We start from the raw sequence: 27,636 nt of genomic DNA on the forward strand, positions 1-27,636 counted from the left end.
GCTTCTTCTCAGTTTCCTCAGCCCATCACTTCACCAAATGGTGGTCGTCTCATAGTGTTGTGCATGAGGTGGCCTTCACTTGGTGACTAAGTGCCCCTCCCAAAGTCAAATTCTTCATGTGGAGTGCTTGCTACAACAAGATCCTTACGACAGACAATCTTACAAGACGAGCATACACTTAGTAGATCCCCTTTGCCCTCTCTACTGTTTGGCGAAGGAATCGATCAACAACCTTTTACTTTTCTGCCCCTTCTCTTGGCAGGTGTGGACCTCTATTCTTCACCAATTTGGGGTTCAGTTTTGTTTGCCTGCGGACTTCTCTGTTGCCAGCAAGATGCTTCTTGGCATCTTTGTTCCCAGCCTGGGAAAATTGATGATCTCTGCCTGTGTCGCTTTCATATTGTGGGCTTTTTGAAACTAGAGAAACCACAAATGTTTGAATGCCAAATTTGAATCTCCAGAGAGAGTCACCGACATTATTTCGGGGAATATTTCTGCTTGGATTTATACTAGAAGGTCTTCTCCCTTTTTTTGGTTCCTCCATGAGGGACAACTGATTCTGCCTGGCTCAGATGCAGGTGTGCTCGAGGTCCCCCACCGTCTGGAATGATCTCCGTTGCAGCCCGGGCAGCTCAAGTTAAATTTTTACGGCTTCTCTCTTGGTAACACCGGGAAAACAAGTTTTGGTGGAGTTATTTGCGACTCCGATGACAGTTAGATCATCTCCTTTGCCGGCCCTTTGGGGATTGCTGATTCAACGACAGTCAATCTTCACTCCCTCCTCAACGGGCTCCGCATCTTTTGTGATCATTGCAACAGTTTTCTTTACATTGAAGGGGACTCCAAGGTGGTGATTGGCTGGTGTGCTCACTCCTCTGCCCTCCCTTGGTACCATTGGGATGTCTTTTTTGAGATTATGGATATTGTATCCCATTATGCTTGTATTTGGTCTCACATTCCGAGATCCGTTAATTCTGTTACTGATGCTCTTGCTAAGCAGGGAGCCTCTGTTAGGGTTTTGCTCCCTTAAGCTGTTGTTGTTTTGTTTGTTCTTTTAATAAAATCATCTTTTCTCAAAAAAAAGTTTGGGCAAATCTTGTGGTTATTTAGGTGGGAAAATGCCTCCTAATTTCAGTTAGTCATTGATGGACTAGACCCAACTTTTTCCTTTCTTAATTTGCCTTATTAATTAAGTTTGAGGCCTATCCCAAAATGATTAGTCATCTTAGGAAACTTCTTTTCCAACTAATGAACTCAACATGTTTGTTATCATTAATCCATGTGGAGCTATTCCTTAACACTCCCCCTTATGTATAGGCCCTCTGGGCTTTTACATGTGGATAATTTGGGTGGAGGCCCACATACGAGTACCTGCTCTGATACCATGTGAAGTTGGGTCCAAGGCCTGTCCTAAGATGGCTAGTAATTTTGGGACGGACCTTGGACCCAACTTTTCAAAGTTGATTTTAAGGTACGAGGGAGGAACCCTCAGGGGGGAAGGAGTCCCTAAATACAAGTGCAGGGCAAGAGACGCCACTGCCTGCTGGCAAGAGATCTGGAGATTAAAAAAACTGCCGTGATTTCATCAAATATGTGCCTTATCCTTCAATGGGGGGGGGGGGGGGTGGAGAGGCAATCTTATTGCAACTGTTTTATAACTAAAGATGAATCTTCTGCTGCCAAGAGATCTGGAGATTAAAAAAACTGCCTTGATTTCATCAAATATGTGCCTTATCTGTCGTGGGGGAGGGGAGTTTTTTTTTTTTTTTTTTAAATGATGCTGATTTTTTATTAAGTCAAAAGCTCAAAAGAGCAAATTACAAAGGAGAGAACCTTTCCTGTACAATGAAAGATTGCTGGGAAGTTCCGAATTTTGCCAATTTATCAGCCAAAGAGTTGGCTGATCTAGGAGGGGAATCTCCTTGAAACTGTTTTATAACTAAAGCTGAATCTCCTTCAATAATCATTGGGTTGCTGATATGCTGAGAATGAAATTTAACTTCTGCTAGCAAATGCTTTTATTTCTGCTCCAACTGAATTACAAAGCCTAGCAGGACCTGAGTAGGCCACATGATATTGTGCTGTGGAGTCCTTGATGATGCCTCCTACACCAACAGGCACCTTTTTCAACCAGCTCGTGGTGTGTGGGAGGGGGGGGGGGGGGGGGGGGGGGGTGAGGATGCTGAAGACGTGGCTCCATAGAATACTGTGAATGATGCGCTCAATAGTTCTTCCTGCTGATTTTTTGCAGCACCTAGAGGTTATGTCATTCCTTTTGTCTCGTATGTGCCAAACAGTGGCTGCAATAGAAACTTTCTCTAGGTCTCTCCTGCATTTGGCAATCAGATTGAAAGGCTCTGGTCTTGTAGTTCTGATATTGATTGGGGAAAACAGGTTTATATGTTGAACTCTTCCTGGATTGCGCCCAGTTTGCATGGCTTATCTTGATGGCTGACTTTTTCCTCCTTTTGATTACATTACTTGCATAATCAATTGACAATTTTCTGCCCCCTTTTTGATAAATCTTCACCAGTTAGAAGCTTTTCTTGCTGCTGTCTGCAAGAAGTGAATTCCTTTTCGGGCCAATATATTTTTCAAGCTACTGTTGTTTTGAATAAGATCCCGAGATTTGCACCAGCCACTGAGCCTTGTAGAATGAAGCTGGTAAACATTCCTGCTGAGTTATGACTCTGAAATAGGAATATCATCACCTAATCCACAAATGAAGATACTGTACAGCAGTTGCAGCAATCCAATAACACCGTTAGTCTTCCCCACATTTAATGCTCTTCATAAATTGTGGTTGCATCTTCTATCAGTAGGATTTACTGTTTTGGAATCAGCCATTGTGATTTCTTTATTGAGTACAAGCCTGATAAGATCTAGGAATTCTGAAGCTAGATTATCAGGGCCTTCCCGTTTGTAAAGCCAGAATCTAACATTTTGTCCTGCTATTAATATGAAAAAACAAACACTTTCTGAGTATGTTGCCTTTAGGTTGCAGACATTCTTTCATAAATTGGATGTTAACCTAGACTTAACTTCGAGACGGTATAAGAGCAAGACCCTTGTTCCATTGGAAATAGTTCAGTCGCCTCAAGCCTGTTGTGTATTTTTTTAAGCCTGGATGTGAGAGATTGTTATTGGGAATGATCTTATGTAGGTTGAAGTTACAAAAATTCTTGTAGTTATGAGTTGGGAAAGACTTAATTTTGGAATGGACCTTGACCCTAATATAACATTGGATGTGAGGGAAATGTAAACATACTTCTAGGTTCTTCCAAGTGCAGAATAAATGGAAAAAATGCGGTAGACACTAGTTATTTTGCCCCACCATCTAAAAGCGTATTTTAAGAGATTTGGATGATAGGACCACTGGCTAAGAGAACTTGAGATGGTTGGAGAATCAACCAACTGATTGCCTTATCTTGGGATGTTTGACCATCATATTATGGTGATTCAGATGTTTACTATCTCTTTAAAAAAATGAAGAAGGATCTACACGAGAAGAGAAGGGGGGTGAGGGGAGAGAGACTAGGTAACCTGATTAGTGGTGATGCTCTCCACCCTAGTGGGTCAGGAAAAGATCTGCTATAAAGTCTGTCTGCTGAAGAATGTTCTCAAATCATCCATTATGGAATCTGCATGCCACAAGGGTCAAGAAAAGACCAACATGGTTCTTCCATCTCTGCTTCTGACAGCTCCACCACTAGCTGGATCAAGTCAGGAAAAGAACTTGTATAAAGTGTGTCTGTGGAGGAGTGCTCTTAGACCATCTGTTATGGCTTCCGTATGCCAAAAGGGTCAAGAAAATATCAACATGGTTCTTCTATCTGTGCTCCGTAAAGCTCCACCACTAGCATGACCAGGTCATCAACGACCTGTTGTATGCCAAAACTTAATTTGATATGACCATTATGTGGTGGTGTCCACTCATGGACATCCTCCAGTCTTGTACCTGAATGGTAGCAAATATCCTACAGTTGTCTTGAGTAATGGCTTTGAGATACTTCAGGAATTTGCTAATGATAAATCCTGCAAGAAGTTTCGAATGCAAGGAGAAGAAGGGAAAAGAGAAAATAGGAGAACGGAGAAAGGAAGAAAGGTGCGATCAAGGCAGCACCTCCTTAGGGGTCTGAATTCTACCCCTAACTCTTTATATAAAACTACTTTAGGTGAAAATTACATGAAATGACTAAACTGCACCTCTAGGCTTTTTTATTCAGAAATACTAATTAAACCAGCAAACTAACAAAATTAAACGAACCGAAATACATTCTATCACTCCACAAGACATATAGTCTAGAGGAAATACATATACATGTATGAAAAGACCAAAACACCCCTTAACTCGCTCTAAACTTGAGAATTGAATGCTTTGTTTCATGTTGTTAGAGTAGGTTTGATGGACCTTGGCTGATAAGAGGGTATCTACCCAAAATTATCTATCCTTGGAGCTATAATGAGTGTTTAAAGGGGAGCATTTAAATGGTCGTGCATCTGATATGAAGTGATCCCCAACCTAGAATAAAAACTAGGATTTGGCCTCTCCAGTTTATGCTTGAACTTTTGAGTTGATGGCTTTTTCGGTGATCCTATCTATAAAATCAGATTTGCTGCTCTCCTAAACACACTAGATGATAATAAGATGGTCAAAATTTGTCGGTGGAGAGCTCCCAGGAGCAGTACGAGAGCCGATCTTTGAAAATAGTCCCCTTGAGAGCTAAATGAGTGGTGGATGAGGATATGGTTTCTCACTGTTATTGGTGAAACTTGCATTGGCGATTGTCAAGCTGCATCCCTTTGTTGATCAATGTAAACTTTTTCTTTTTGTAATGACTGGTTAGTCAATTTTCTTAAATTTGGGGAGTGTAGTGGAGTGGAGGAGACGATAAGTGACAATTCGCAAGGTCAAAATAAGAGGACAGTGAATAAGCATTCCATTTGAAAATGAGGAGATCATCACCTTGGCCCGAGTTAGAGGGTATTAGGGATGGAGTGGAAGTAATGTTCATGAGCCTAAGAGGTTGGTGTTGTTGAGGGAAGGAGAGGCAATGACCAAAATCTAGGTTGTTTGGTGATGCAAAAGAGCATGAGAAAGGGAACAAAGGGGAAAACAAGAGGGTGCTTTCCCATAATGGTTGTCCATTAAATGCATGCATGAAAGAATTTGGATTGATGCTTGCAAATACTTTTCAAAGGCTAGAAGCCAAGGGGTTGGATATGGAAGCACTTTGTTATCTTGATTTCTATAGTTAGTAGTGAGGCCTCTTATCCATCATGCAGATTTGTCAAATTCTCTTAATCTACTTGGGGCATAATTTTTAGTTTGATGAGTTGTTGCATCACTATTTATCATTATGAGGTCTCTCTTCTAGAGTTTGAAATTGATAGAAGGTGAAATTTAAGTCAAGATCTAACAACTTAAAATCTTCAACATTGTCCAGACAAGAGAGTCCTTGTTGGATGTGCTCCAGAGTGTTTTGGAGGCAATTATTGTCCCATTTATGATTTTTGAAAAAAATAATTATTTATTGGTAATAGGAAAAAATCATCCCGTTTGACCAAATTGTATCTTAACCTGCTATTGATGCGTTGCTAGAGAAGTCTTCTCTCGATAGCTCAAAGTTAGGATTCTTGAAAGGTTAATCATGTGCTGAAGAAGGAATAATTAGGAATGTGCACTCAGTACATTTCTTTTGGAGGAATTTTGTGGGTCCCATAGTGAACCAGGGAAAGTAAAGGTGGGATGAGGGATGGTGTCTCTCTATATTCAATGGTGGAAGCAAGTTGGTAGTGTCCTATCTCTGGGGATATGATTGTTATTGGTGGAAGCTTTGGGCAAGTTAAACCTCCTCTCAACTCATAGAGGCCATAGGGCTGTCATATGAGCATATTGAGTGCCTAACTAGGAGTACTTTCACAAAAACGTAAGTGGTAGAAATTGGGATTTGGGCAAGTAAGTTGCCAACCATTGTGCAAACCCATCATGAAAATGGCATATATGACTTTTTTTATGGTGGTCGTTTGGTGGGGTGGTAGAATTACTGGGGAAAGATCACCTTGTCTTAATCCTTGGGCGGAACTATTAACTAAGAGAGAGAGAGAGGGTACTAGATGAAAGGCAATTCACTATCCACCTTCGATGTAACTCTGAAGCCCATTTTGGGTTTAAATTGCCAAGTAATTTCATTAGAAGTTTCTCCACTTCACTTTTGAGGAGCAGCTCATTACCACTGAGGGCTTAGTCTAGGATTTTCCTACTTGGACCAAGATAGAGTCGAACATCAATGGCGATACTGGGTCAAATTTACCAAGTCTTGGAGCCAAGACACCAAGTTAATGAGTCTTATTAATTGGCTATGTTTCACTGAAAGGGCTGGCAAAAAATGATCCAGGAATTCACCATGTTCAGAATTTGAGCATATTGGAGAAGATCATGACTCTAGCTTTTTACATTGGCTGGGCACTCACAGAGAAGTGGTAGGCTAGAAGAGTAAACAGATAGTACGAATTTAAAGTGATAAACATCCATGCCTTTTTGTTAGTACTTCACAATAACTGATGAGTACCAACTCTCTTTGTCACATCTTTCCTTTTATTTTTTGGAGAAAAGGGCACACTTCATTAAAAAGCCCGAAGGCTAAACAGGAACATCAAGGAGGGGACCCCTTACAATGAAGGATTGGAGGGTAACCCTCTCTCTAGGTAGAGAATCAGCAGCACTATTTGCTAACCTATGTACATGAGACCAAATACCAACAACATCTTTATAGAGTTCTTGAATTTCGAAAAACTTTCATAGAAAAACTGTGAGTAGGGGGAGCGTGGATGGACAAATTATTGACTTTCACGATATCACACTTCCTCCTTGGACAAGCTAAAGCCAAACTTCTCTGGTGATACCAGGTTTAAAACCTACCTAGTTTGGAGCTTGTGCAGCAAGTTAATGAGTTAGTGAGTCTGCTCTTTTTCTCTGTAAAGGGCTAGCAAAAATGATTCAGACTAGAACAGTCACACTATGTTCTTTATTTAAGGGACATATTTGAGAAGATTAATCAACAGATCTTTGTCTTGTCTAAATTGGGGTATTTATGTTACATGATTACTAGGAAACTCTTGTTATGTTTACATTTACTTTTGTGTTTGTAATTTTGACGGCAAAGCATCAACTGGATTCTGATGATAAAATTAAAGGCATATTCTATCAAGATAAGAGGCCCTTGTGTAAAATTAGGTTTTATAAGAAGAGAAAGTTAGTTTCTTATTTCTTATTAAGTTATATCTTCACCTCAGTCTTCACACAGTACTAATTGTAGGCCTTCTGATTTGGCTCCTTGCTGGAATTTCAGGTTTTTTTCACAGAATGCATATCAAAGCATCAAAAAGCATTATTACTGCCAAATATACATACACATGCTTCAATTGCCAGAAGAAGAAACATGTCAAGACCAAAACCAGGACCCGGATAGTTAATCAAAGATCACCGATGAAAAGAATTTCTAAGAGAGTGAAAGGTAAAAAGCTGGGTCGTAGAAAACGTGCCAACAAACCTCAAAGCAGTAACAAAATTAAACCCAAAAATGAAGTATCTAAGGATACTATGCAATGGATTACTTGGCATAAAGGAAAGAGAACACAAACTGCTCATCCATACTGGCTCAATGGGATTCACTGGGGGAGAAAGTCAAATAATGAAAATGGGTTCTGCTTTAGGGAAGGAAAGGTTCTCTTGCCATTTGGACAGCTAGCAATGAAGACCTCTCTGGAACCCATCTGTTCTCTTTGTCATGAAGGTTATGATTCACGATTGATCTATATTGCCTGTGAAAACTGTGAAGGTATGTCTGTTCCTCAGTTTTTCTTTGTAAACATCTTGTTTCCTTTTTTTCCCTCTTTGCAAGCAAAACAACTAATGTAAATGTAAATATTGACGGATTTTTAGTTTACCACCTGTGAAATCATGTTCATCATTCTATGAGGCTTATCCACCATCACATTGATATTAAAATTTGATGCCACTTGCAAAGTGGCTAGCATCTGTAGAGGGGCTAAAGAAGACACAGAAGTGTTTAGAATGCTATAGCTTGTCTTTGTTTTTACGAGAAACCTGTTTCAAACAAAGTTCCTGACTTTTCGTTACAAACACTGACAACACCTTACCAGTCAGGCTTGGCCCCAAGATCGCACATTACAGGCAGAGCCCTCAGCCCACTCTGCCTCCCATATGGCTATTGAGAGTTGAGGCAAACCACTAACTAGGGCAACTTATCAGCTGAATTACTGATCAGTGGCATCAAAGTCAAGGGACATGTAGTCCTATATTTACAAATTTTGCCATTTAATGATCAATATTCATCTTGCTTTCTGTGGCACCTTTAGGTGCTAATTAATCTAAAATCTCTGTGTAATGGAGAATCATGAAAACTTAGTGAAACTATTAAACTATAAAATATTATTAAATATTTAGTTAAAGTTATGTACATTCTTTACTTGAGTTTCATATTTAGCAACTGTAAAGTTCCACAAACTTTTTCTTGCAAACTTTATGGTAATTTATGGAGCTGTCATATTAATTTGATCCTTTCACTGCTTTCATCTTATATGCAGGTTGGTTTCATGCAGATGCATTTGGCGTTGCAGCTCACAACATTGACAACATTATTGGATTCAGTTGTCACACTTGCTGTGCAAGGAGAGGGCCCACCTGTCCCCTGTCAAAAATGGTAACAATAGAAGGGGTCCAGTCATGTGAAGAAAGAAGTAAAGATGAAGGATCTAGCCATGTTATGGGTCAGTCAAATGATAAACTTACAAATGAACTACTTGAAGTACAAGTTCTTCCCTCTAATCAGTATGTGGAGCAAATGAATTGCTTAGACCCAATTGCAGATTCTCGTCAAATTCTGGATTTTGAGAAACTTGAAGAGAAATTGGAGTCTTGTATAGTTTGATCACATTAATTCTTTGAACCAGTTTATCTTTCTCACAACTCTGAGGGAGACACTGGTGGCCAAATGGGAGCAGCTTCGAGCAGAGTGGATGACACTTCCACAGAGACAAGTATTTTATATGATGTGGATACTGAGAAGGGGTAGTAACATTCTGCTACACCAGGATTTGACATTTATTTTTTTATCTCTATGATGAAAAATTAAGAGGCAATTTCATGGTTTTCAAGGGTGGAACCATCTTCCATGGTACCAGAGGATATTTCTTTTCCATCTGGAATATGATTTGCTGTTTGAGGAAAAGCAAGGTTTTGGAGCAGATCTGGCTTCTTGAATCACATGTGTGAAGCAACAGGAAAGACTGTGGATCATTTATTGGTTCTCTTAACTTCATGGAAGGGCCTTGGATCTCTGTGAGGAAGCTGCACCTGGCTGGTTATTCTAACTTACACATTCTTATGTTTTTAGTTTTATATTTTTGGATTTTCTTGAGGCACACATGTTGCTACCGCAAAGCAAGTATTTGAGTTTTTTTAATGATTCAAGCCATTATCTGACAAGTTAGTCTAATTGAGGATTCTGGAGACGGCAATTGCTCTATTATATGGTAACCAAACCAGGTCAGTACAACTTATTCCAGTCTGTCTTGACACTGTCTGTTTCTTCCTTAGCTTTCTTGAACATCCATAGACTTATCATCACAGTGTCCCTATAATATTTTCCCAATGCAAATCTAAGGAAAATCTGTTTCTTCCTTAGTTTTCTTGAAACAGCCATTAACTAATTTCATCCCAGTGTCCCTATAACATTTCCCAGTGTGAATCTTGGTGCCTTGTTAGCTTACTGAAACATCCATTAACTAATATCATCAGAGTGTCTCTATAACATTTCCCACTGCAAATCTTGGTGCCTTGTAAATGCCACTTTAGGTCTTGGAGCTGTAGCTGAACTTGTAGCATTAGGTGCACTTGCATGCTCAATTGAACTTTTCTAGTTCTTAAAACTAAGACACTCCAGCCAGAGGATATATAACATCAAACCAGTACTTCCAACATTGCTTTGGTGATTTACTTCCCTTGTTGCAACAAATCCATATTGATGTACTTCGTTCCTTTTTGTACAGGTCTGCACTGAACAACTGATTCTATATTCCAAATTCCTTTTTTTTCTTTTTTTCTTTTTTTCTTTTTTTGGCCTTTTAGAAAGAAAATAGAGTTATCTATGTTTTCATCTTTCTTGTATATTCTTACCAGAATTCGTAATAAAATTGATTCTTTTTATTGGACCGAATGTTATTTATTTTCATTGCCAGCAATGAACTGACTTTTTGCTTATGCATTGAATTAAAGGACAAATCTGTTTCTAATTTCTATTGTTCTTGCAGTGGTTCTTGCAGTTGTTGCTCTAAGGTTGCAGAACTGTCCAATTTGTTTCCACCCAAATTTCTGGTATTCTCTGTATCTTATCTGTATCTGTTAAAGATAAATTGGGAAAGTTGGATATGGTTTTCTTAGTTACAAATGCCCTTATGGTTGTGAGGTCTTTTGTACGTTCATGGCATGATTATTTGAGGATATGAATGCCTGACATTCAAGAACGGTATCAATATCCAAGTTCACACCATCAAGAATATTTATCTAATGCATGGCATAGATAGGGCACATAGTTCATGCAGATTGATGTCGAAGAACTCACACAGATTTTATTTGGTATTTAGGTTCTACCCAGTCAAAGTCACCGTTATGTTTACTCAAAAAGGGTGGTTGAATTGTGTTTATAACAAGCTCATTTTACTACCTTTCTGCTTCTTAGGTAACTTTTATGCATTGCTTGGTTTTTCTTCCGTCCGTTAGGTAATCAGATTGAGCTAGATATTGGTGAGACATCAAATGGTTGGCAGATCCATCCTGTGTAAAGCCGAACTGACAATGTCAACACATTCACACACACTGCCTTGGGGGGTGCCTTCTTCAGCAACAAAAGCTATGAAAAGATTTTAATTTTGAAAATTCAACTCATCCAATAGAATATCATTGTGCCCAAGAACTGATATTTCAGGATTTCATGGGAGGAATTCAATAGACGAGGTAAAGACTTTACCCTGCATGAGTTCTTCTTCATGAACAGACAGGAATTGTGAATTCTGTGCTGATTGGAGTAAAAGACTTGTAAACTATCCAGCCATTGATGGAGGTTTCCAAACTTTTGCCAATTCCACTGTTGGAATCGAAGCTTTTTAAAGAGAAGGACCGAGATAGAGCTTTTAGACCAAGTGAACCCGAAAGTAGAAAAAACCTAAATTCAGATGAAGTGGTTCAGTTCAGTGACGGATGGGCACTCAACCCAAAGAGCTGTTTTGGGATTGAAACTCGGCTCTTAACAGGAGGTAGAAAGAAGCCCTACGTTGGGGGGGCTGGCTTTCTTGAGGGTGCCGGAGTTCATCTGAAGACTCGTAACGTGTGGTTGACACAAGTGACGCCGCCATCCACCACCAAATTGTGCCCACTGATGTACCTCGCCTCCTCGCTCGCCAAGTACACCACCGCTTCCGCCACGTCGTCCACCGTTAAGTTCACTCCCTCCAGGTTCGCTTGCTTCCTTACGAATGCCATGAACCCCTGCAGCGCGTCTTCTCCCCTCTCCTCCGCCGGTAAGTGTCGCACCGACAACGGCGTCGGCACCGCATACGGTGACACGCTGTTCACCCGAATCCCATGCTTCCCCAGCTCCGCCGCCACCCCCTTCGTCAGCCCCACCACTGCGTGTTTCGACCCCGTGTACGCGTGCGGCCCCATCCCCCCCATTACGCTAGCTACGCTTCCCAGCGACACGATCGACCCCTTTCCCCTAGGAATCATCACCCGCGCCGCCTGCTTCATCCCCATGAACACCCCCTTGACGTTGATGTCGAACACTCGCTGGAATTCCCCCATGTCTACGTTCCGGATGTCCGCCTCCGGAACACCGCTGATACCTGCGTTGTTGACCATGATGTCGAGGTGGCCATATTTCTCCACCACCAGGTCTACCGCCCGAATCACATCCTCTTCGACGGTGACGTCGCAGTGGTTGTAGCAGGCGTCCGGTTCGCCGCCGAGCGACTCGCATACTTGATGACCCATCTCGTCCTCCACGTCCACGATGCACACCTTTGCGCCATGGCCGCGGAAGCGCCTCGCTATGGCCTCGCCTATCCCCGTCGCGCCGCCCGTTATAAGTGCCACTTTTCCTTCCAACCTTCCCAGTTATCGGGCAACCGCAATTAATTTTTTATGTCAAATTGAAAATTAAAAAAAAAAAAATCTCAATCGCTATGAATTGGACTGCACAGATGTAAAAAGGGGTCCGTCCCTGTTCATAAATTAAACGGAAAAACAAAGTATCTCAATAGATTTGATTTGTAAAATCTTTTTATTATAAATTGCTTTGCCAAAATGAGTCTGAAGTTGCAGACAAGTTGACTCTCCCTGGATCAGTTTTTTTTTTTTTTAAAAAAAGGCACTAAATTACAGAATAAAGTGGACGATGAAAGATGGGGAAAATCTTCGATGAACAAGGAGCAGCTTTCTCTCTTTCCCACCCAAAGGTTAAACTGTCAGAAGGATTCCAGCTGCTACTAACTGATTCAGGTACTCGCGTATGAAGAAAGGCAGAAACGAAAACAAAAGAGTAACAAGAAAACAAGCTTTTCCGAATAAAACAAACCCTCCCCGTCTCCAATCCGTCGGAAGCTTTCTGAAAAACCAAAAAGAGCTCTTTAATGGTACCGTCAGAGAGCGCTTCTGAAGGGTGGGGGTTTTAATGCTTACCTCTGCGTGCAAGAAGACATGGTCGACTCCCTATGCAGTTTGCTCCTGCAAATACTCTTCCTTCGACGAAACTCCCTCAAAGCAAATGAAAGGTAAAGTGTGAGAAAAGAAGAGTGAGTTGGTTCGAGACAGACACCTTTTTAAGGATAGTATTCTATACGCAACGTGGAGTTCAAAATTTTCTGTCGCCTTCTGCTGATTCGAGAGGCAGGTAAGGGGAATAAAAGTTTTAGCGAGAGATAACCCAGGAGAAATTACTTAGATCGCTTAAAATAACCATTTCGACTCCATGCGCGTTGTCCTACGTTTATGAAATTCCAATGGGCTCCTGAGGACCTCATGTATTCTGCAGACGCCAAGAAATGAACGAAAAGCATCGTCCCTGTCGGCTGCACTTACGTTTGTTGTTTTTTTTTTCTTAAAGCACGCTGCTTAATATTAAATACAATACAAACTGCACTGGTGTTTTTGGGTTAGCCACCGACCCACTGAGATGGCTTAATCAATATAAAGGTACCCCTCCCCCCTTCTGTTAATAAGGGAAAGACCCTTAGGAGAGAGAGAGAGCTATCACCCTTAGGTCTTAATTACGATTAGTTCATCTCATCAAGGGAACCAATCTTACTGCCATCTCCTGCTTAAGATTGAAGTGTAGCTTCGAAAATCCCTGGTGCATGATGTGAAATAGCTATTGATTTTACCGTAATTCATAAGCTCTCAGGGAACTGGTCAGGCAGAGATGAAGAAAACCATACAATGTCTAGCAGGAGAAAGAGCAGAGGGTGAATCTCTCTCCCTTTCCCTCTACGAATTCCTGAAATCAATGGACATCGAATCACTGATAGAGACCGAAAAAATACTGGTTTCGTAGATAAACAATCACTTACCCACTATGAAACTCAATGGACAACGAACCCTACCCTCTTGCGCGGAGGATTACCCACTTGGGTACACACAAGTCGACGTCAATCTCTGCAAGTGGCGGCAGGTTTGATTGGTTGCATTTGTCGGAGAAGAAAAGTTGGGAGTCGTTTTTGACCACAGTGCCTGTCATATCTGTTTGATTCTTTCCATATGAGTGATGATTCTTTGAAGCACCAGTTGATCGATGCTCTCAAATCTGCGATTATCAGTGGTTCAACGAACAGTGCTGCCTACAGGGTTGTCGGCAACGCCGTGATTCAGAAGCACTAAAGCTACCGCCATTAATGTAACACAGTTTACAGGTTACACAGTTATTAGTATTGGAAACCACAGAAATTTTCTTTTGAATAGAGAGCAGAGACATTCATTCTCAAGAGACAAGGCTCAGATATAAAAATCAACCGGAAGAAGTAGAAAAAATTCTTAGGAGGTTAGCCGAGATATTTGCGAAAGGGAAGAAGATGGTCTTAATTTGTTTTCGTTGTTCATGTTTGGTTCTTCTGATATGTAATGACTTCATTATTGTACAGCAAAAAACCCACCATCCGCATGATAATTACACACAGATTTCCAATCCTTCACCCCTGCTTCTCCATCATTTTTGCAAAATCCTGAAAACAAACGAACCCATCGCCGTCTGTGTCCACTCCCACTATCATTCGCCGGCAATCCTCCAGCGTGCACCTCTCGTCCCCAATCGTAGTCAAAACCCCAAACAGCTCCTCCGCCGAGATCTTTCCGTCGCGGTCGGCGTCGAAGTAATCGAACGCATCACGGAGCTCGTCACCGGCGGCCGGACCAAGAGCGGAGCTCAGCGCGCCGAACTCCTCGAGACTGATGCATCCGTCACCGTCTCGATCGGCTTCTGCAAGGATCACCGACAATTCCTCCTCCGTGGGCGCCTCCACGCCCAATCTCCGGAACACGTGCTCTACCTCCAGCCGGGAGATCTTACCGTCGCCGTCCCTGTCGATCAGTTTAAAAATCTCCACGACCTCGTCCAATCGTGAATCGAAATCGCACCAGTTCGGTTGGAGCACGCTCTTAGGGGTCTCCTTCAGATCGGAAGAGGAGGAGGAAGTGGACGACCCGGAGCCAAAAGACGGCGGATCGGAGCGCGAAACAGAACGGTTTTTTTTCTTGGAAGAAGATCGGAAGAGGGGCCTGAGAGTGAGTTTCATGGCTGTATGGCTGTAAAAAGATGGAGCAGAAGGATGAAATTGGAAGAAAGAGGGAAGAGGGAGGCGGGTGGGAGGAAAGTGAAGGGAGGAAGGGGACGTTAAATGGTGGAGGCATTGGGTAGTGGAGAGTGAGCTTCTCGGAAGCTTCGTGGGTGGGATTTAATGAATTGAAATAGCGTTTCAGGGTTTTCGTCTTTCGTTGTTTTTGTCGTGCATTAGGTTCCTTGAAGGAGTAAGGATTACAGGTCTGACAGAAAAGGACTCCTCTCTTCTGCCTTCCTCTCTCAATTCTTCTGACCATCTGTTTCTTTTTCTTCGTTTTCAACAACTTTACCATACTTTCCATTCACGGAAATCTATCGGAGATGAATGGATGAAACCAAACACTATTTATCTCTTCTTAATGTTGCTGTTATTACTATTATCATCATCACCATCATCGTAATCCTTTAAACAGTTCTAGCTCTAAATCCTTTCCCATTTCTTATTATTTTAAGTTTGAGTTCATTAAAGATAATCCCTTCTACAGTAAACACCAGACTTGATCTCAGACTTTTCAATATTTTTGCTTCTTAATTTGACTTAACAGCCCAGTTAGAGATTTAAAAGGTTGCTTCAACAGGGTGAAGCTGGACTTTAATGGCTGCCTTTCAAAGTTTTACCTTGATAATCGTTGTATAAAATCAGCTTTGTAGGCTCATCTATCGTTTTGTTTTTGAACATGGTATGAACAAAATAATTGAGACTGGTTATCTGTTGATGATCGAGAGCTCGCGTAAAGTCTAGATTTCCATGCGACCTTGAATGCGTATCGGGTTTCAAGAACTTGACGTATCAGATAAATGTCGAATTCGATTAAGCAGGAAGGTAGTTCGTGGAAGGAGGAGGAGGTTTAGCCTTCTTTTGTTGACGTTTCTTCCCAGAAGTTGGACGTAATTTTTATCACTTTTATGATTTACAGCATTCAAGCTTTTATGTTAATAATTGATTACTGCGACTCGGTCCAAAATCGACAATTTCGAAACCATTCAGCCGCCATTGGAGGATTCTGATACTTGGTCGTGCATGGATCTGTTCAACTGCGAATTGTTAGTGTTTGAGAGCAGCACGTACGCGAATGTCCTGTTTGTGAATAGGAAAAGCAGAGACGGAGAGAAACATCTCATCAGTAACCGTCGCATTGCTCTGCTTTTCAAATCTGGAAATACTGTTTTTCTTTCTCATCCTCCAAAATTCTAGGTCGATCGTTCCGAAGAAACAAGAAGATCGAGCTTTTTTTTTGTCCCTTCCAAGTATTGGGTGGAATTTTCGCCATGCCACCGGCGAGTTACATAATAATATGAAGGAAGAAGAAAGCAGTTGGACAGTGACAAGATACGCGGTTGCTACGCGCTCTTCCGTTTCAAGTTTAATCGCGCCGTCAATGGATGAGGCTGCTCTCCGTGATAATCGATCCATCTGGTTTCTAGTTGGATGATAACTTATAAATCTTCAAAAGCATTGGGTGGAATTCTCCTGAAGACCCACCCAAAGCACGGCGCTTCTTCTCTCTGTGTTCCGACTTCTGTACAACCATGCACTTGTCGGAAGAAAAAGTTAATATCACCATTAAAGAATTTCCTCTTGTTGCAGGTCGACTCGCTTTAAAGTTTTAATTTTAGTAGATCATGATGTGGAAAGAGAGGTACAATGAATCGATAATCCGTTACGTGTAATTTGAAATGACCCATCCATCAAAGAAGCAACATGGAGAGACGAATTATCACACAGTAGCAGGTGCTGCCAAACAGGAGGAAAAACTGGCCGCTGCTCTCCTTCCTGGAAATTTCCTTGGTCATTGGCCTGTCAAGACGATTCATCATCTGCAACAACATTTCTGTTTTCCCGTATCGTGGCTGATTTCACAGCTAAAATATTGCAACCTTTATGGGATCAAAGTCGAATAAGGAAAAACTGTAAAAAGAAAGAAGCAGAAAGAATTGAGTGATCGATTACACAGTAAGCTGATGATTTAAGTTGAAAAATGCAGGTTGAATCAAGTACGGGCATCCAACTTTTCAAAAGTTTTCTTTCTGGATCACTTTGTGGTTAATTTGGAGAAAAGAAGCTTTTCCTTTCAAGTGCTTTCTCTCAAGCTTTACTGCTATACTGGATTGCAGATTACAGGGCCCTGTCGACGAGCTCGTGCTGGCGAGCAGGATGTGACGGCACTTTCCTGCTCGACATACATGGCTTGTCGCCCCTGCGGAAAAGGAGAAAACATCCGAGTTGACGACGGGGGTGATGCCGATGGATGCTTGCAATAGCTCGTGCCACTAAGCAAAGAATCTAGAATTAAGAATGAAAGGCACACCCATGAGCGGGGGACCAAATTTGTCAACAAAGATATTGGGGGCAGCGGGATTTGAACACACGACCAACTTGATCTGATACCATATTAGAAACATTGCTCTAAAAGATCGACCTTACAGAGAAGGAACAAGGTGAATATTAAAGACAGGAGCCAAATTCCAACATGGGGATTGATTGAAGGAGAGGGGAAGAACATAAACGTTGAAAATCGATGCTATTGATACTGCCTCTCCCACCAATTTTCTTTCTGGCTTGATTTGACTAAAACTCGAATTTGCATATGTTGAGTTTGGTTTGATATGAATATTTAGAACTTGAACTCAACCTCGAGCTTAAAATTGGAATCGAGCTTGAGTCTGAAGTTTTTAATAGAGTCGGGTTCGAGTTCCAACCAATATTTAAAACGACAAAAATAAATAAAGAGAATATTGTGATGACCTTGTACCATTGAACTGCAAGGAATCATAGAAGAGTTCAAGACTTTGCAAAGAAACATACTAACATATAATAACCACCTTAATAGACCTAATAGAAAGAACAAACACTTCCATCAATAATATTTATTTCATAGGCAAACAACAACATTAGATGTCGAGGGAGCCAAAAAGGCTAAACAAATTATAATCTTTGAGGTTTGAGGTAAATAAGAGCAACTATCAACCAACTAAAGAAAGAATTAACAAGAGCAATTAGAATAAGGGTATTTTCATAAAAAAAATCTATGCTAACAAGTCAGTTCACGAGCTAACAAGCAGAGTTTGGAAAACCTAGAGTATGACTTGTTATATTTCACGAACCTTATTTCAAGTTTGAACTCGAAATTGAACTTATCCAGCCAACTCAGTCTTGCATGTATAGAGTCATGTCTTTCTTTTTTGTTTTTTTTGCAATAATGTGTAAATTAATTTAAGGAGTCGTCACATCTTATAGTTGGAACACTGCAACTACACATAGCCAAAAAAGTGAACATATAAAAATTACATGACAGGATCCACAACCCATGCCCTTAACCCTAGGTCATACACAAGGGTAGGAGGTAATTTTCCCTTTTTTGTTTAGGGGGAGGTTCACCTAGGCAAATGGATCCCCAACTATTGGAAGAAATAGGGGGAGCCTCCCCAAACTCTTGCAAGCCACTAGGGAACCTCCCCCCATCATTGTGTGAAGGAGGAGAAACCTTTCCCATCTTGTTTTTTATAACAAGGAGGGCTCCTTTTGGTTGCTTGTGCTGGTGAAAGGGGAAACCCCTCTAACACTTAGCAAGAAAGGTTTCCAACCCCATGGTAAATGCTTTGGTTGTGGATTAGATAATTTTGGATCACATAGTTATTTTTGAAATTTGACATTCATCCAACATTTGCCTTTTGATTAATTAGATCTAACATAATTAAACTTTTGGACTTGGATAATACAGGTGATGTGATAATTAAACTCGATTTGGATTTGGACTTGGACAATACAAGTTATGTGATAATTAAACTTGATTTGGATTTGGACTTGGACAATACAAATTATGTGATAATTAAACTTGATTAGGCCCTATATTTGTTGACCCAAAAATCCCCGTGAGTTTAATTTTGATAATAAGAAATATTTTTAAAATTAATTATTAAATTTGATTGGGCAATCTTAATAGAAAATGGCCAAGAAGAAATTTGGTAGATGATCTATTCGATCGACTAACATGTAATCTATAAGTTTGTATATCAAACTAGAACAATTGTGATTCGGGCGAAGTGTTGGAATGGCCCAAATATATAAGAACACAAAGAAGAGATGTGACACCATTGAAGGCCAATTCACAGGCAAACATTTGTCCGATTGACCTATTCAAACTAGGGACAAAAGAGAAAAAAAAGGTTATATGATAAAACACATATTGTTTGAATGAATATGAGAGAGAAAAGGGCTATAAGTGCCCATTTGCCCCACCGACTAACTAGATTGAAGAAATCGAAAGAATCAATTTATGAAGGTCCTTAGACTAAACCATAGCCTTTTGAACAACTCATTTTAAAATTATTGCAAGAGAAATTTCAAAGATTTGATTCAACAACTATAGATCACTAAATTTTTTGAAGTGGTCTACCATTATCATTAACAAATCAAATCATGGTTAAAGTATTTTTTCATGATTTATTGCATTCGTTTTAGTTGATTTTTCTAAATAAAAAGGTGTCATTTTTTAAAAGAAGTGACTAGTTTTTAGACCGTTTGATGGCTTCTATTAAAATGATTTCACAACCTACACAATTCACCAAGCTTGCTACATTGAAAAACAAAACTCTCCCTTCATCCTTAGTGCTTTGTCATTTTTTTATCATCCCAAAACAAGGAATTATTTCAAAAAGAAGTATGTATTCGAGCTTGTGAGTTTAAAATTTAATGCGTACTCAGGCATTTTTCATGTTGAACTTGATTGAGTTTATTTTGAAACCAAGTGATTTAAGTTCACTTTTGTTTTGGTTAGAGTCTACCTCATCATCCTCTTACTTCGAGTATTTTCCACAACTTTTGAGACTATGTCTATCGAGGTTTTCAACTATCAATGTGCATACTCTTTTAAATCATTTATTTGAAATTAAATTGAGTTACCATGTGTTGTGGTAGTATCACCTAGCTAGGATTGCGTGTAATATTGTGTGCTTTGATATTTTAATATTTGTTTAAATATTAATTTTAAGCTCAATTGTAAAGTAAATAATCTTTGTGGTGTTGTAACCAACCAAGACATGGCTAAGCCAATTTGTAGCTGTTGTTGAAAATCCCTTCGAGGGTCTAGGTATATGTACTTAGTTGATGTTGACCAGTGTTGGACATGTGTTATAATTGACTTTTAAGGTTTGCTATTGTAGATATTATTTGATTGTTGATTTGGGGAAATCAACTCTGAGGTGCAAACACCTTGGGAGTAGACATAACAACCTAATTTTGGCTTGTGAACCATTATAAATATGTTGTGTGGTGCGTGAGTCTTTAATTATTACATGACCTATTTGATTAGACTATTTTAGAATTTGAATTAGCCATTAAATTTTGATAAAACTAGTCACTCACCCTTCCCCTTTCTAGGCTTATCCTTGTAGGACCTAACGAGTAGTATCAAAGCATGTTTACTTTGATAGCTTGGTCTTAGTTAAGTATTAAAGATCCACAAATGGCTACCTCAAGTCATCTCCAAGCTTTTGGTATTGGGATGTTTGCTACCAAGTGGCCCCTATTTGATAAAAATCATTATACAAACTTAGAAATATATAATGAAGCACTTCCTACTAGGCTTATGATTTTGATATTAAGGAAATTACCACTCAGGAAAATCATTCTCCTTCAGTAGTCAACTCTATTGTGCATATGTGGCACAAATTGTGCTCTGCACTCAACTAGCTAAATATAAACTAACTACCAACTTACCACATCACCCCTTCGACTAACTTCACCCTCTTGGCTACTTAATCCCCCTGCTTCACACGTTTCTTCATGATCAAACTCTCCAATTTCTCCACCCCACCACTCTTCCCACACCTCACCCTACCTCTTCTAGTTGATGGGTGACCTTTTAGAACCCAATGAGGGATCTCATGTGCAAGACACACATATTCTTGATTCTATTACTAACCCCAAAGCAACCACTCCTACTCCACCCCTGTTGAAGAGCAAGTATGAAAGAGTTTTACATGACTCTCACATCAAGAAGTCTCATAGAGCCAAAATCAATATGGTAGAGTCTAAGGAGAGTCTCATGAAATGAGGTATCATAGAAGGATCTTAGTTAAAGGCATTTTAGTTACATTAGCCTTCTATTTATATTTAGTTGTTCAATTGTTCTAGGACCTATCTTCTAGTGTTTAACTTTGGGTGTAACTGGGATAAATGTAGTTTAATTGTAATTGGATTCTACTTGTTTCCTCTATTATAAATAGAGGTTCATTATACTCAAATTACAACAAGTCAATGAAGTTTTTCTCTTTTCTAAAAACCATCATGGTATCAAAACGGGTTCTATGAGTTGACTCAGTCAACCTCTAGAGATAATGTGATCCTTTTCTGGTTTATCATCTCTAGTAGTTTAGGTGTGAATTCTACCTTTTTTTCTTTCTTTCCTGTCCATGTACTTGTTGTTTCTTTAGTATTTGCATCTCCATATTGATCTTTTCATATTGTAAATTTTATATTGATGGAAAGATATTTCAATCTACTTTCCAACACTAAACGAATTTTGGCAATTGGAGTTTTCTACAATGAGAAACAAACATTTGAAGTTACAAAAGTCAGATTGCAAGAGAGGTTCGACTAACAGCAAAAAGCTTCAATGATCGAGATATTTTATGACATCAAGAACCAGACTTTATATGAAGAATTATATATCAAAAGAAAGATGTGTAAGTCTATTTTCTTACCATTCAAACCAATTCTCAATATGAGTTGTCTAGATGGAGATATCAATATCAAAAGAGTCAATGGTCATGCTAGCCATAGAAGAAAGAGTACTCAGTTTGACCAAATTCCAGAGTCTGAAATCTATCAGATTCATTCTCTCAAGTTGGGGGTGGGGACACAACGGGTACGAGGCAAGGATAGGGCTGAGAAATTTGGGAACATAATGGGGAAGAGGTTGATTTCGAGTTTTTTTAAGGTTCGGGTTTTAGGTTTATAGTTCACTCAACCCGTGCCCACTTCTAATCAAGCTTTATATTTTCTACCAAATTGCACTCTGGATGATCGATCATTACCTGATAATGATAGATCATGCTATAGCCAATTTTTTAAATTAAGCTTCTTAATAGGATGAAAAACGACCCTAAGGGTTTCTAGCAAGTTTAAAACTTTGATATGCATAAAAAACATGTTATGAAGGAAATATGTCCTAAAGCTCCAAAAACTCATTTATACCTCAAATTTGAAGTTTTTGGTGTTGTCTTTTTACATGATTAGAGTTCTTGAGACTTTTCTATACAACTTGAACTCTAATATACAAGTCTTAATTTCTTCATTCGTAGTTGCTTCTTCAAGATGATGAGTTAACACATGAATCGAGCTCGAGGTCTGTTGAAGAGCATATATGGAAGAGTTTTACATAACTCTCATACCAAGAAGTCTCAATGAGAGAATTAATATGGTGGAGTCTTACTTGAGTCTCATAGAAGAGTCTCAATTAAAGTTATGTTAGTCTTATATTTATGTTCAATTGTGTAATTATTATAGGACTTATCTTTTAGGGTTTGACTTTGAGTGTAATTAGGACTTGGGTAGTTTAATTGTAATATGTTTTTACTTGTTTCCTCTATTATAAATAGAGACACATTATACTCAAATTATAGCAAATTAATGAAGTATTTATTTTTACTAGAAATTCAACCTGGTATCAAAGCGAGTTCTATGAGTTGACTTGGTCAACCCATAGAGATAATGAGATCGTTTTCTGATCTATCATCCCTATTAGTTTAGGTTTGTATTCTATATTTTTTTTTCTTTCCTATCCCAGTATACGTTGTTTTCTTGGCATTCACATATCTATATTGATATTTTCATATGGCAAATTATATATTAACGGAAAAATATTTAGGTATACTTTCCAACTCAAAAATAATTTTTGAAATTGGAGTTTTCTATGTAGATAAATCAGTATTTGAAGCAACGAAGGTCAGGTTGCAAGAAAGGTACGAGTAACAGTAAAAAACTTCAACTTTTGAGGCATTTTATACCATCAAGAACGAAATTTTATATGTATAATTATATGTAAAAGATAAATTTGTAAGTCTATTTTCTTACCTATTAAACCAATTCTCAATCAAAGATTCTAGAGAGAGAGATATCAATATTGGAAGAGTCAATGATCATGTTGGCCAAAAAAGAAAGAGCACTCAATTCGACCAAATTACTGAGTCTGAAATTTATCAGATTATTTCTCTAAAAATAAGTATATTTTATGAATAAAAATTATACTTTAATAAAATTTATCAAAGTCTAGTTTTAGAATGAAAAAATTTCATGTCAATTTGATTTCTATATAAGGAGATATTCGCATTAGAGTTTTTTTTATCTCCCTCTTGGGTCATACTTAGTAAGAAAATTAAGATATTTCAATACTACCGTTATAATCTCCTTCTTATTATGGTGGTGGTTATTTTTTCTTTCTTCAATCCCCATTACCCTTTTACTTGGTTACTTTTCTCTTACCATCCTTTTTTACTCTGGTTTACCCTCTTAGACCAACCCCTTGGTGCATTACTTTGGTTGGTCCTTTTTTTAGATATATAAGTGTTTTTAAGTCCATTGAGACTTTTTCGTTAGTGCCTTTTGGTTTTCTATCGCCATCTTTTGAATGACAAACATTACCCTCTTTAATGATTATTGTCACTATTTTTTTCAAAATCCTTTGAGGTAGTTTCGGCTCCTACTATATCACCCATATTTTTTTACTGTTTAAGAGTTTGTCCATTTTTTCTTCAAATTGGATCATTGTCATGAGCTCCCAACTTAAAGGGGGGGGGGGGGGGGGGGGTGGGGGGGGGTGGGTTAAAAGAAAATTACGAAAGATGACGTAGGTGACAAAATCTACCATGAAAATTTCAACAAGCTGAATCAAGTCAAATCAAAATCTACCATGAAAATTTCAACAAGCTGAATCAAGTCAAATCAAATTCATTACTCTATTGATTTGATGTAAATCCTTTTTTTTTTTTAGTTATAAGAATTCAAATTGGAAGTTGAGTGTACAGTTGTTGTGCCTCCTTCCAAATTCCACATTTGAGAAGAAGAAGAAGTATAATCTACAATGAAAAATTTCATGTGTTATGATAATCAAATTTTTATGTGACTAGAATATCCAATTAAGGGAGAGAACAAAATGAAAATAAAATGAAGGCTATAAGCAAGAAGTAAACAAGAACAAGATGAATCAAAGCAAGACAATAAAAAAAAAATTAAGTCAAATAAGATTGGAATTTTTTTTCAAACACACAAGTTTCTTGACCAAGATTATTTGCAAACTAAAGGTACAAACACCAGTTTAAAGGAGAATATTAAAAGATATCCACGTGTATGACTAATAGATAAGGAGAACTTCCATAGAGATGACATAAAATTGTAATTATGTAAGTTAATATCTCCTCTTATGTTTTTTTCCTTTTGAAACATATAACCCTAAGGGTAATGTAGTTATTGTAAACACCATACAACCTCAAGGTATAGGGTGGAACATTCAATCTTCTTCATCTTAGCTCAAATTCATCGTTACATCTTTCTCTATTTTTCTTTTATTTCTCTCCTTTTTTTTCTTTTCTCCTCTCTCCCACGAGCTAGAGTTCATTTATTCTCTTCTTCCCTTGAGATCTCTTGTGTTTATATGTTAGCCATAAAAATCAACAAACACAGATTAGACAAGAAATCTACCAAGCTTTTTTCTTCAAGGAATCCTTTAAAGCCCCTAGACCCAACAGTTTCCAACCCCTCTTTTTGAAATCCAATTGGCTCTCATCAAAGACGAGCTATATAATGTCAATCCCTTTATGAATGGGACATTCATCATCTTGACCCTGAACTCAACAACTCATTCTAACTCAGCGATTACCAACTCATTAGCCTCTGCAATGTTGTCTATAACATATTTGTGAAAATTCTTGCCAATCTCATTTAAAATATGTGCAATCTGATCCCTCCCTCCCACCCAATTACCCTTATCAAATCCGTCTTTGCTACCATTCCTGGTCATGTCATGAACTGTTTCCAACTCCCAAGCATGTTCTTGTGATAAAAGTAGAATTTCAATTGGAAAAAAGGAAACAAATATATAAAGAATCTTTTACATACTTTTTTGCATCTATTATTAGGTTTGAAACATAGTTCATAAACTCGAAAACTAACTCACCGATGCCCTTAAGTTATGTTCGGAAACCAAAGAAAAGGGAAAAGAAAGCCCTTTTCTAGTGTTTTGTAGCACAGACTCTTACAGAGAAAAGAAAAATATGAGAGAAACTTTTTTCTCCAAAAAAACATGGAATTTGAAGATAAAAGAAAAGAAAGAGAAGTAAGAGAAAAATTTTTATCATAGTATAAAGAACATTCAAATTCAAATTATTGTAATATAAAAAGACAAAAGAATTATCTTAAATTCAAATTCATAGAAATATTAAATTATAATATGCTTTAGCTTTATTTTATATGAAGAAGTCGGTTCATGAAGGTATAGAATCAAACCCAATAATTTCACCTGCCATTTGCAAGCGTAGTCTCTGCAGGACCTCAATGATTTCTTCTGTTTGGTGATGGTACATGTCACCTGCCACAAATGAATGGACAGTGTCCCTAATCTGAACCCAACTCCTTGCCAACTCCTTGCGAGCTCCTTTTTCTTGCATGGCTTCTCTTATACCAACCGCTTCAACCCATTCACAGCCACCGGCAAACAGATTTGCCAAAAGCACATAGGCCGATGAATTCTCTGGCTCTACCACAAGAAGACGTTTTGCTACCCTCTTTGCCACAACAAACTCCCCATATTTTTTGCAAGCTCCCAGCATTGTGCCCCACATCACATTATCAGGTTCGAAAGGTAAGTGCATTAGAAATGCTTCAGCCTCTTCCAATAGTCCTGCCCGTGCCAGCATATCCACCATGCAAGTGTGGTGCTCAGCTGAGGGCCTGATGTTATGCATGTGAACCATCTCATTAAACAATTGACGACCCTTCTGGACAAAACCTGAGTAGCTGCATGCACTTAACACGCCAGTGAAGGTTACTTGGTTTGGGAGGATCCCTTCATTATGTACCATCTCATGGAAGAGATTCAGAGCTTCCACAGCTTCCCCATTTTGAGCAAACCCACATATCATTCCATTCCATGAAACTAGATCCCTACACGGCATTCGTTGGAAGAATTCTTTAGCATCCTTCACCTCTCCACACTTCGAATACATGTCCACTATGGCACTTCCTACTACCACATCTGATTCCAGTCCATACTTTATAGCAAAACTATGGTATTCTTTACCTCTTTCAAATGAATTGGAGCTTGCACAAGTGCTAAACAACCCAGCAATAGTGAAAGAGTTCGGATGTATTCCTAATGTCCTCATCTGATAAAAGGCATGCACTACTTCATTCCAATTCCCGCTATGTGAATGCCCAAGAATCAGGGTGGTCCAAGAAACAACATCTGCTTCATGAATCTCCGACAAGATCTGGGCTGCTGATTCAACATTTCCACACTTAGAATACAAGTCTATTAATGTATTAACTGTAAAACGATCAAAGCAGAAGCCACTTCGGATAATCAAAGAATGTACCTGCTTTGCTAGAGGAATCTGGGAACGAGATGTTAAGCCGTTAGTAACAGTGGCTATTGTAAACTCGTCCCATTTAAGTCCTTCTCTCCTCATCCGCTGAAAGAGGTCTAAGCTAACGTCGCTTACCCCACACTTAGAGTAACAAGAAATCAAAGCGTTCCATGACACTAAATCTCTTTCAGGCATTTCATCAAAACACTTGTGGGCGTTTTCGATCTCTCCCATTTCAGAGTACATGTTAACAAGATTAGTCCACAAAAGAGCATCCGAATTCGAACATGCTTTGATAATTCTTGAGTGAATTTGGCAACCCATTCTCAAATCGCATAGAGGGAGCATAATTGCGTAAGAGAAATGATCAGGTCTAGTTTCGCTACTACCACGAGTCATATACACGAAATGGTTCACAGCATCTCTGGTTCTTTGATTGTGAGCGAGAGCCGAGATGATGGAATTAAATGATCGAGTATCCTTTTGTGGAATCTCAGAGAAGAAATTGAGAGCTTCATCAATGGTCTGGAGCTTGACATAGGAAGATAAGAGCGTGTTCCAAGAGACAACCGTGGGGCGAGGCATGAGATGAAGGACATATCGAGCATCCGACAAAGACCCTCTTTCCTTAAAGGCCCGCAGAAGGAGGTTGCAGTAGTAGACATGGTACTGAAGGCCAGTTTTGACTAGGGAAGAATGGATCTTCTGCGCTTCTAACATGAAAGATTTTGCGAGCAAGACAATTTGTTTATCGACGTGGGTAGTTTCCCTTAAAACCAGGATGGGTCTCCAGGCAGCTAAACCGATTCAACCAATCTCTAGGTCAATTTCGCGGTTGAATTGATGAATTGGGTGACCATACTAGTGTATGACATGCTTCAAAATACAAAATTCGAGTAATCGTATTTGAGACTAATTCAAAACTTGTGGGCATTTGTAAAGAAAAATATGAACACAAACAGTAGATTACACCTTTGCACAAGAATTGAAAATTTTAATTCGACAATAGAAGTTGCAATAATTTCAAATGAGAACGAGAATAGAAGGGGATTGTTTAAGGGTATTATTATAAATTTATCTATTATATTTATTTGTATCATGAGTTAAAGGGTAATTTTGTCATATTATATTATATTATATTTAT

At 39.0% G+C, this 27,636-nt stretch overlaps 4 protein-coding genes across 7 annotated transcripts in view; 1 reads left to right on the forward strand and 3 right to left on the reverse strand.

The window, feature by feature from the left end:
- Positions 1-10,789, forward strand: part of LOC137956772 (DDT domain-containing protein PTM-like) — a 39,578-nt gene extending 28,789 nt beyond the window's left edge. The window contains exons 8-10 of one of the 3 annotated variants that reach the window (XR_011113266.1): positions 7,353-7,841; positions 8,611-9,571; positions 10,336-10,789. Coding sequence is in view for 1 of the 3 variants with exons in the window: in XM_068804393.1 (XP_068660494.1) it covers positions 7,353-7,841; positions 8,611-8,954 (833 nt within the window). In the remaining 2 variants the exon portion in view is untranslated. Of the gene's footprint in view, positions 1-7,352; positions 7,842-8,610; positions 9,586-10,074; positions 10,290-10,335 lie in introns of those variants that run through there. The other 2 variants (XR_011113267.1, XM_068804393.1) reach the window with 2 other exon arrangements.
- Positions 10,790-10,935: 146 nt separating this feature from the next.
- On the reverse strand, positions 10,936-12,856 carry LOC137956773 (zerumbone synthase). 2 transcript variants are annotated; one of them, XM_068804394.1, is made up of 2 exons: positions 12,761-12,856; positions 10,936-12,188 (listed from the first exon to the last, which is right to left on the reverse strand). In XM_068804394.1, exons 1-2 carry the CDS (start codon positions 12,778-12,780, stop codon positions 11,390-11,392), a joined length of 819 nt encoding a protein of 272 aa, XP_068660495.1. In that variant the 5' UTR covers positions 12,781-12,856; the 3' UTR covers positions 10,936-11,389. The 2 variants fall into 2 exon arrangements, with proteins under 2 accessions (XP_068660495.1, XP_068660496.1); XM_068804395.1 differs by having other exon boundaries at positions 10,936-12,686; positions 12,761-12,851.
- Positions 12,857-14,146: 1,290 nt separating this feature from the next.
- On the reverse strand, positions 14,147-15,005 carry LOC137956543 (probable calcium-binding protein CML36). Its single transcript, XM_068804082.1, has one exon. It carries the CDS (start codon positions 14,863-14,865, stop codon positions 14,263-14,265), a length of 603 nt encoding a protein of 200 aa, XP_068660183.1. The 5' UTR covers positions 14,866-15,005; the 3' UTR covers positions 14,147-14,262.
- Positions 15,006-25,391: 10,386 nt separating this feature from the next.
- Positions 25,392-25,988, reverse strand: LOC137955073 (pentatricopeptide repeat-containing protein At4g02750-like). The gene has a single exon (XM_068801944.1). It carries the CDS (start codon positions 25,986-25,988, stop codon positions 25,392-25,394), a length of 597 nt encoding a protein of 198 aa, XP_068658045.1.
- Positions 25,989-27,636: the final 1,648 nt, after the last annotated feature.

Source organism: Aristolochia californica, unplaced genomic scaffold (assembly GCF_029961685.1).
Source record: "Aristolochia californica isolate CCGP_79_NKW_82.1479 unplaced genomic scaffold, dmAriCali1.0.hap1 SCAF_2, whole genome shotgun sequence".
Lineage (NCBI taxonomy): Eukaryota > Viridiplantae > Streptophyta > Magnoliopsida > Piperales > Aristolochiaceae > Aristolochia > Aristolochia californica.

Coding starts and splice junctions, on each gene's coding strand:
- LOC137956773 (XM_068804394.1), bottom strand. CDS start 12,780: ATGTCTTCTTGCACGCAGAG. Junction 12,189..12,760: donor ATGTCTTCTTGCACGCAGAG/GTAAGCATTAAA, acceptor ATAACTGGGAAG/GTTGGAAGGAAAAGTGGCAC.
- LOC137955073 (XM_068801944.1), bottom strand. CDS start 25,988: ATGGTACATAATGAAGGGATCCTCCCAAACCAAGTAACCTTCACTGGC.
- LOC137956543 (XM_068804082.1), bottom strand. CDS start 14,865: ATGAAACTCACTCTCAGGCCCCTCTTCCGATCTTCTTCCAAGAAAAAA.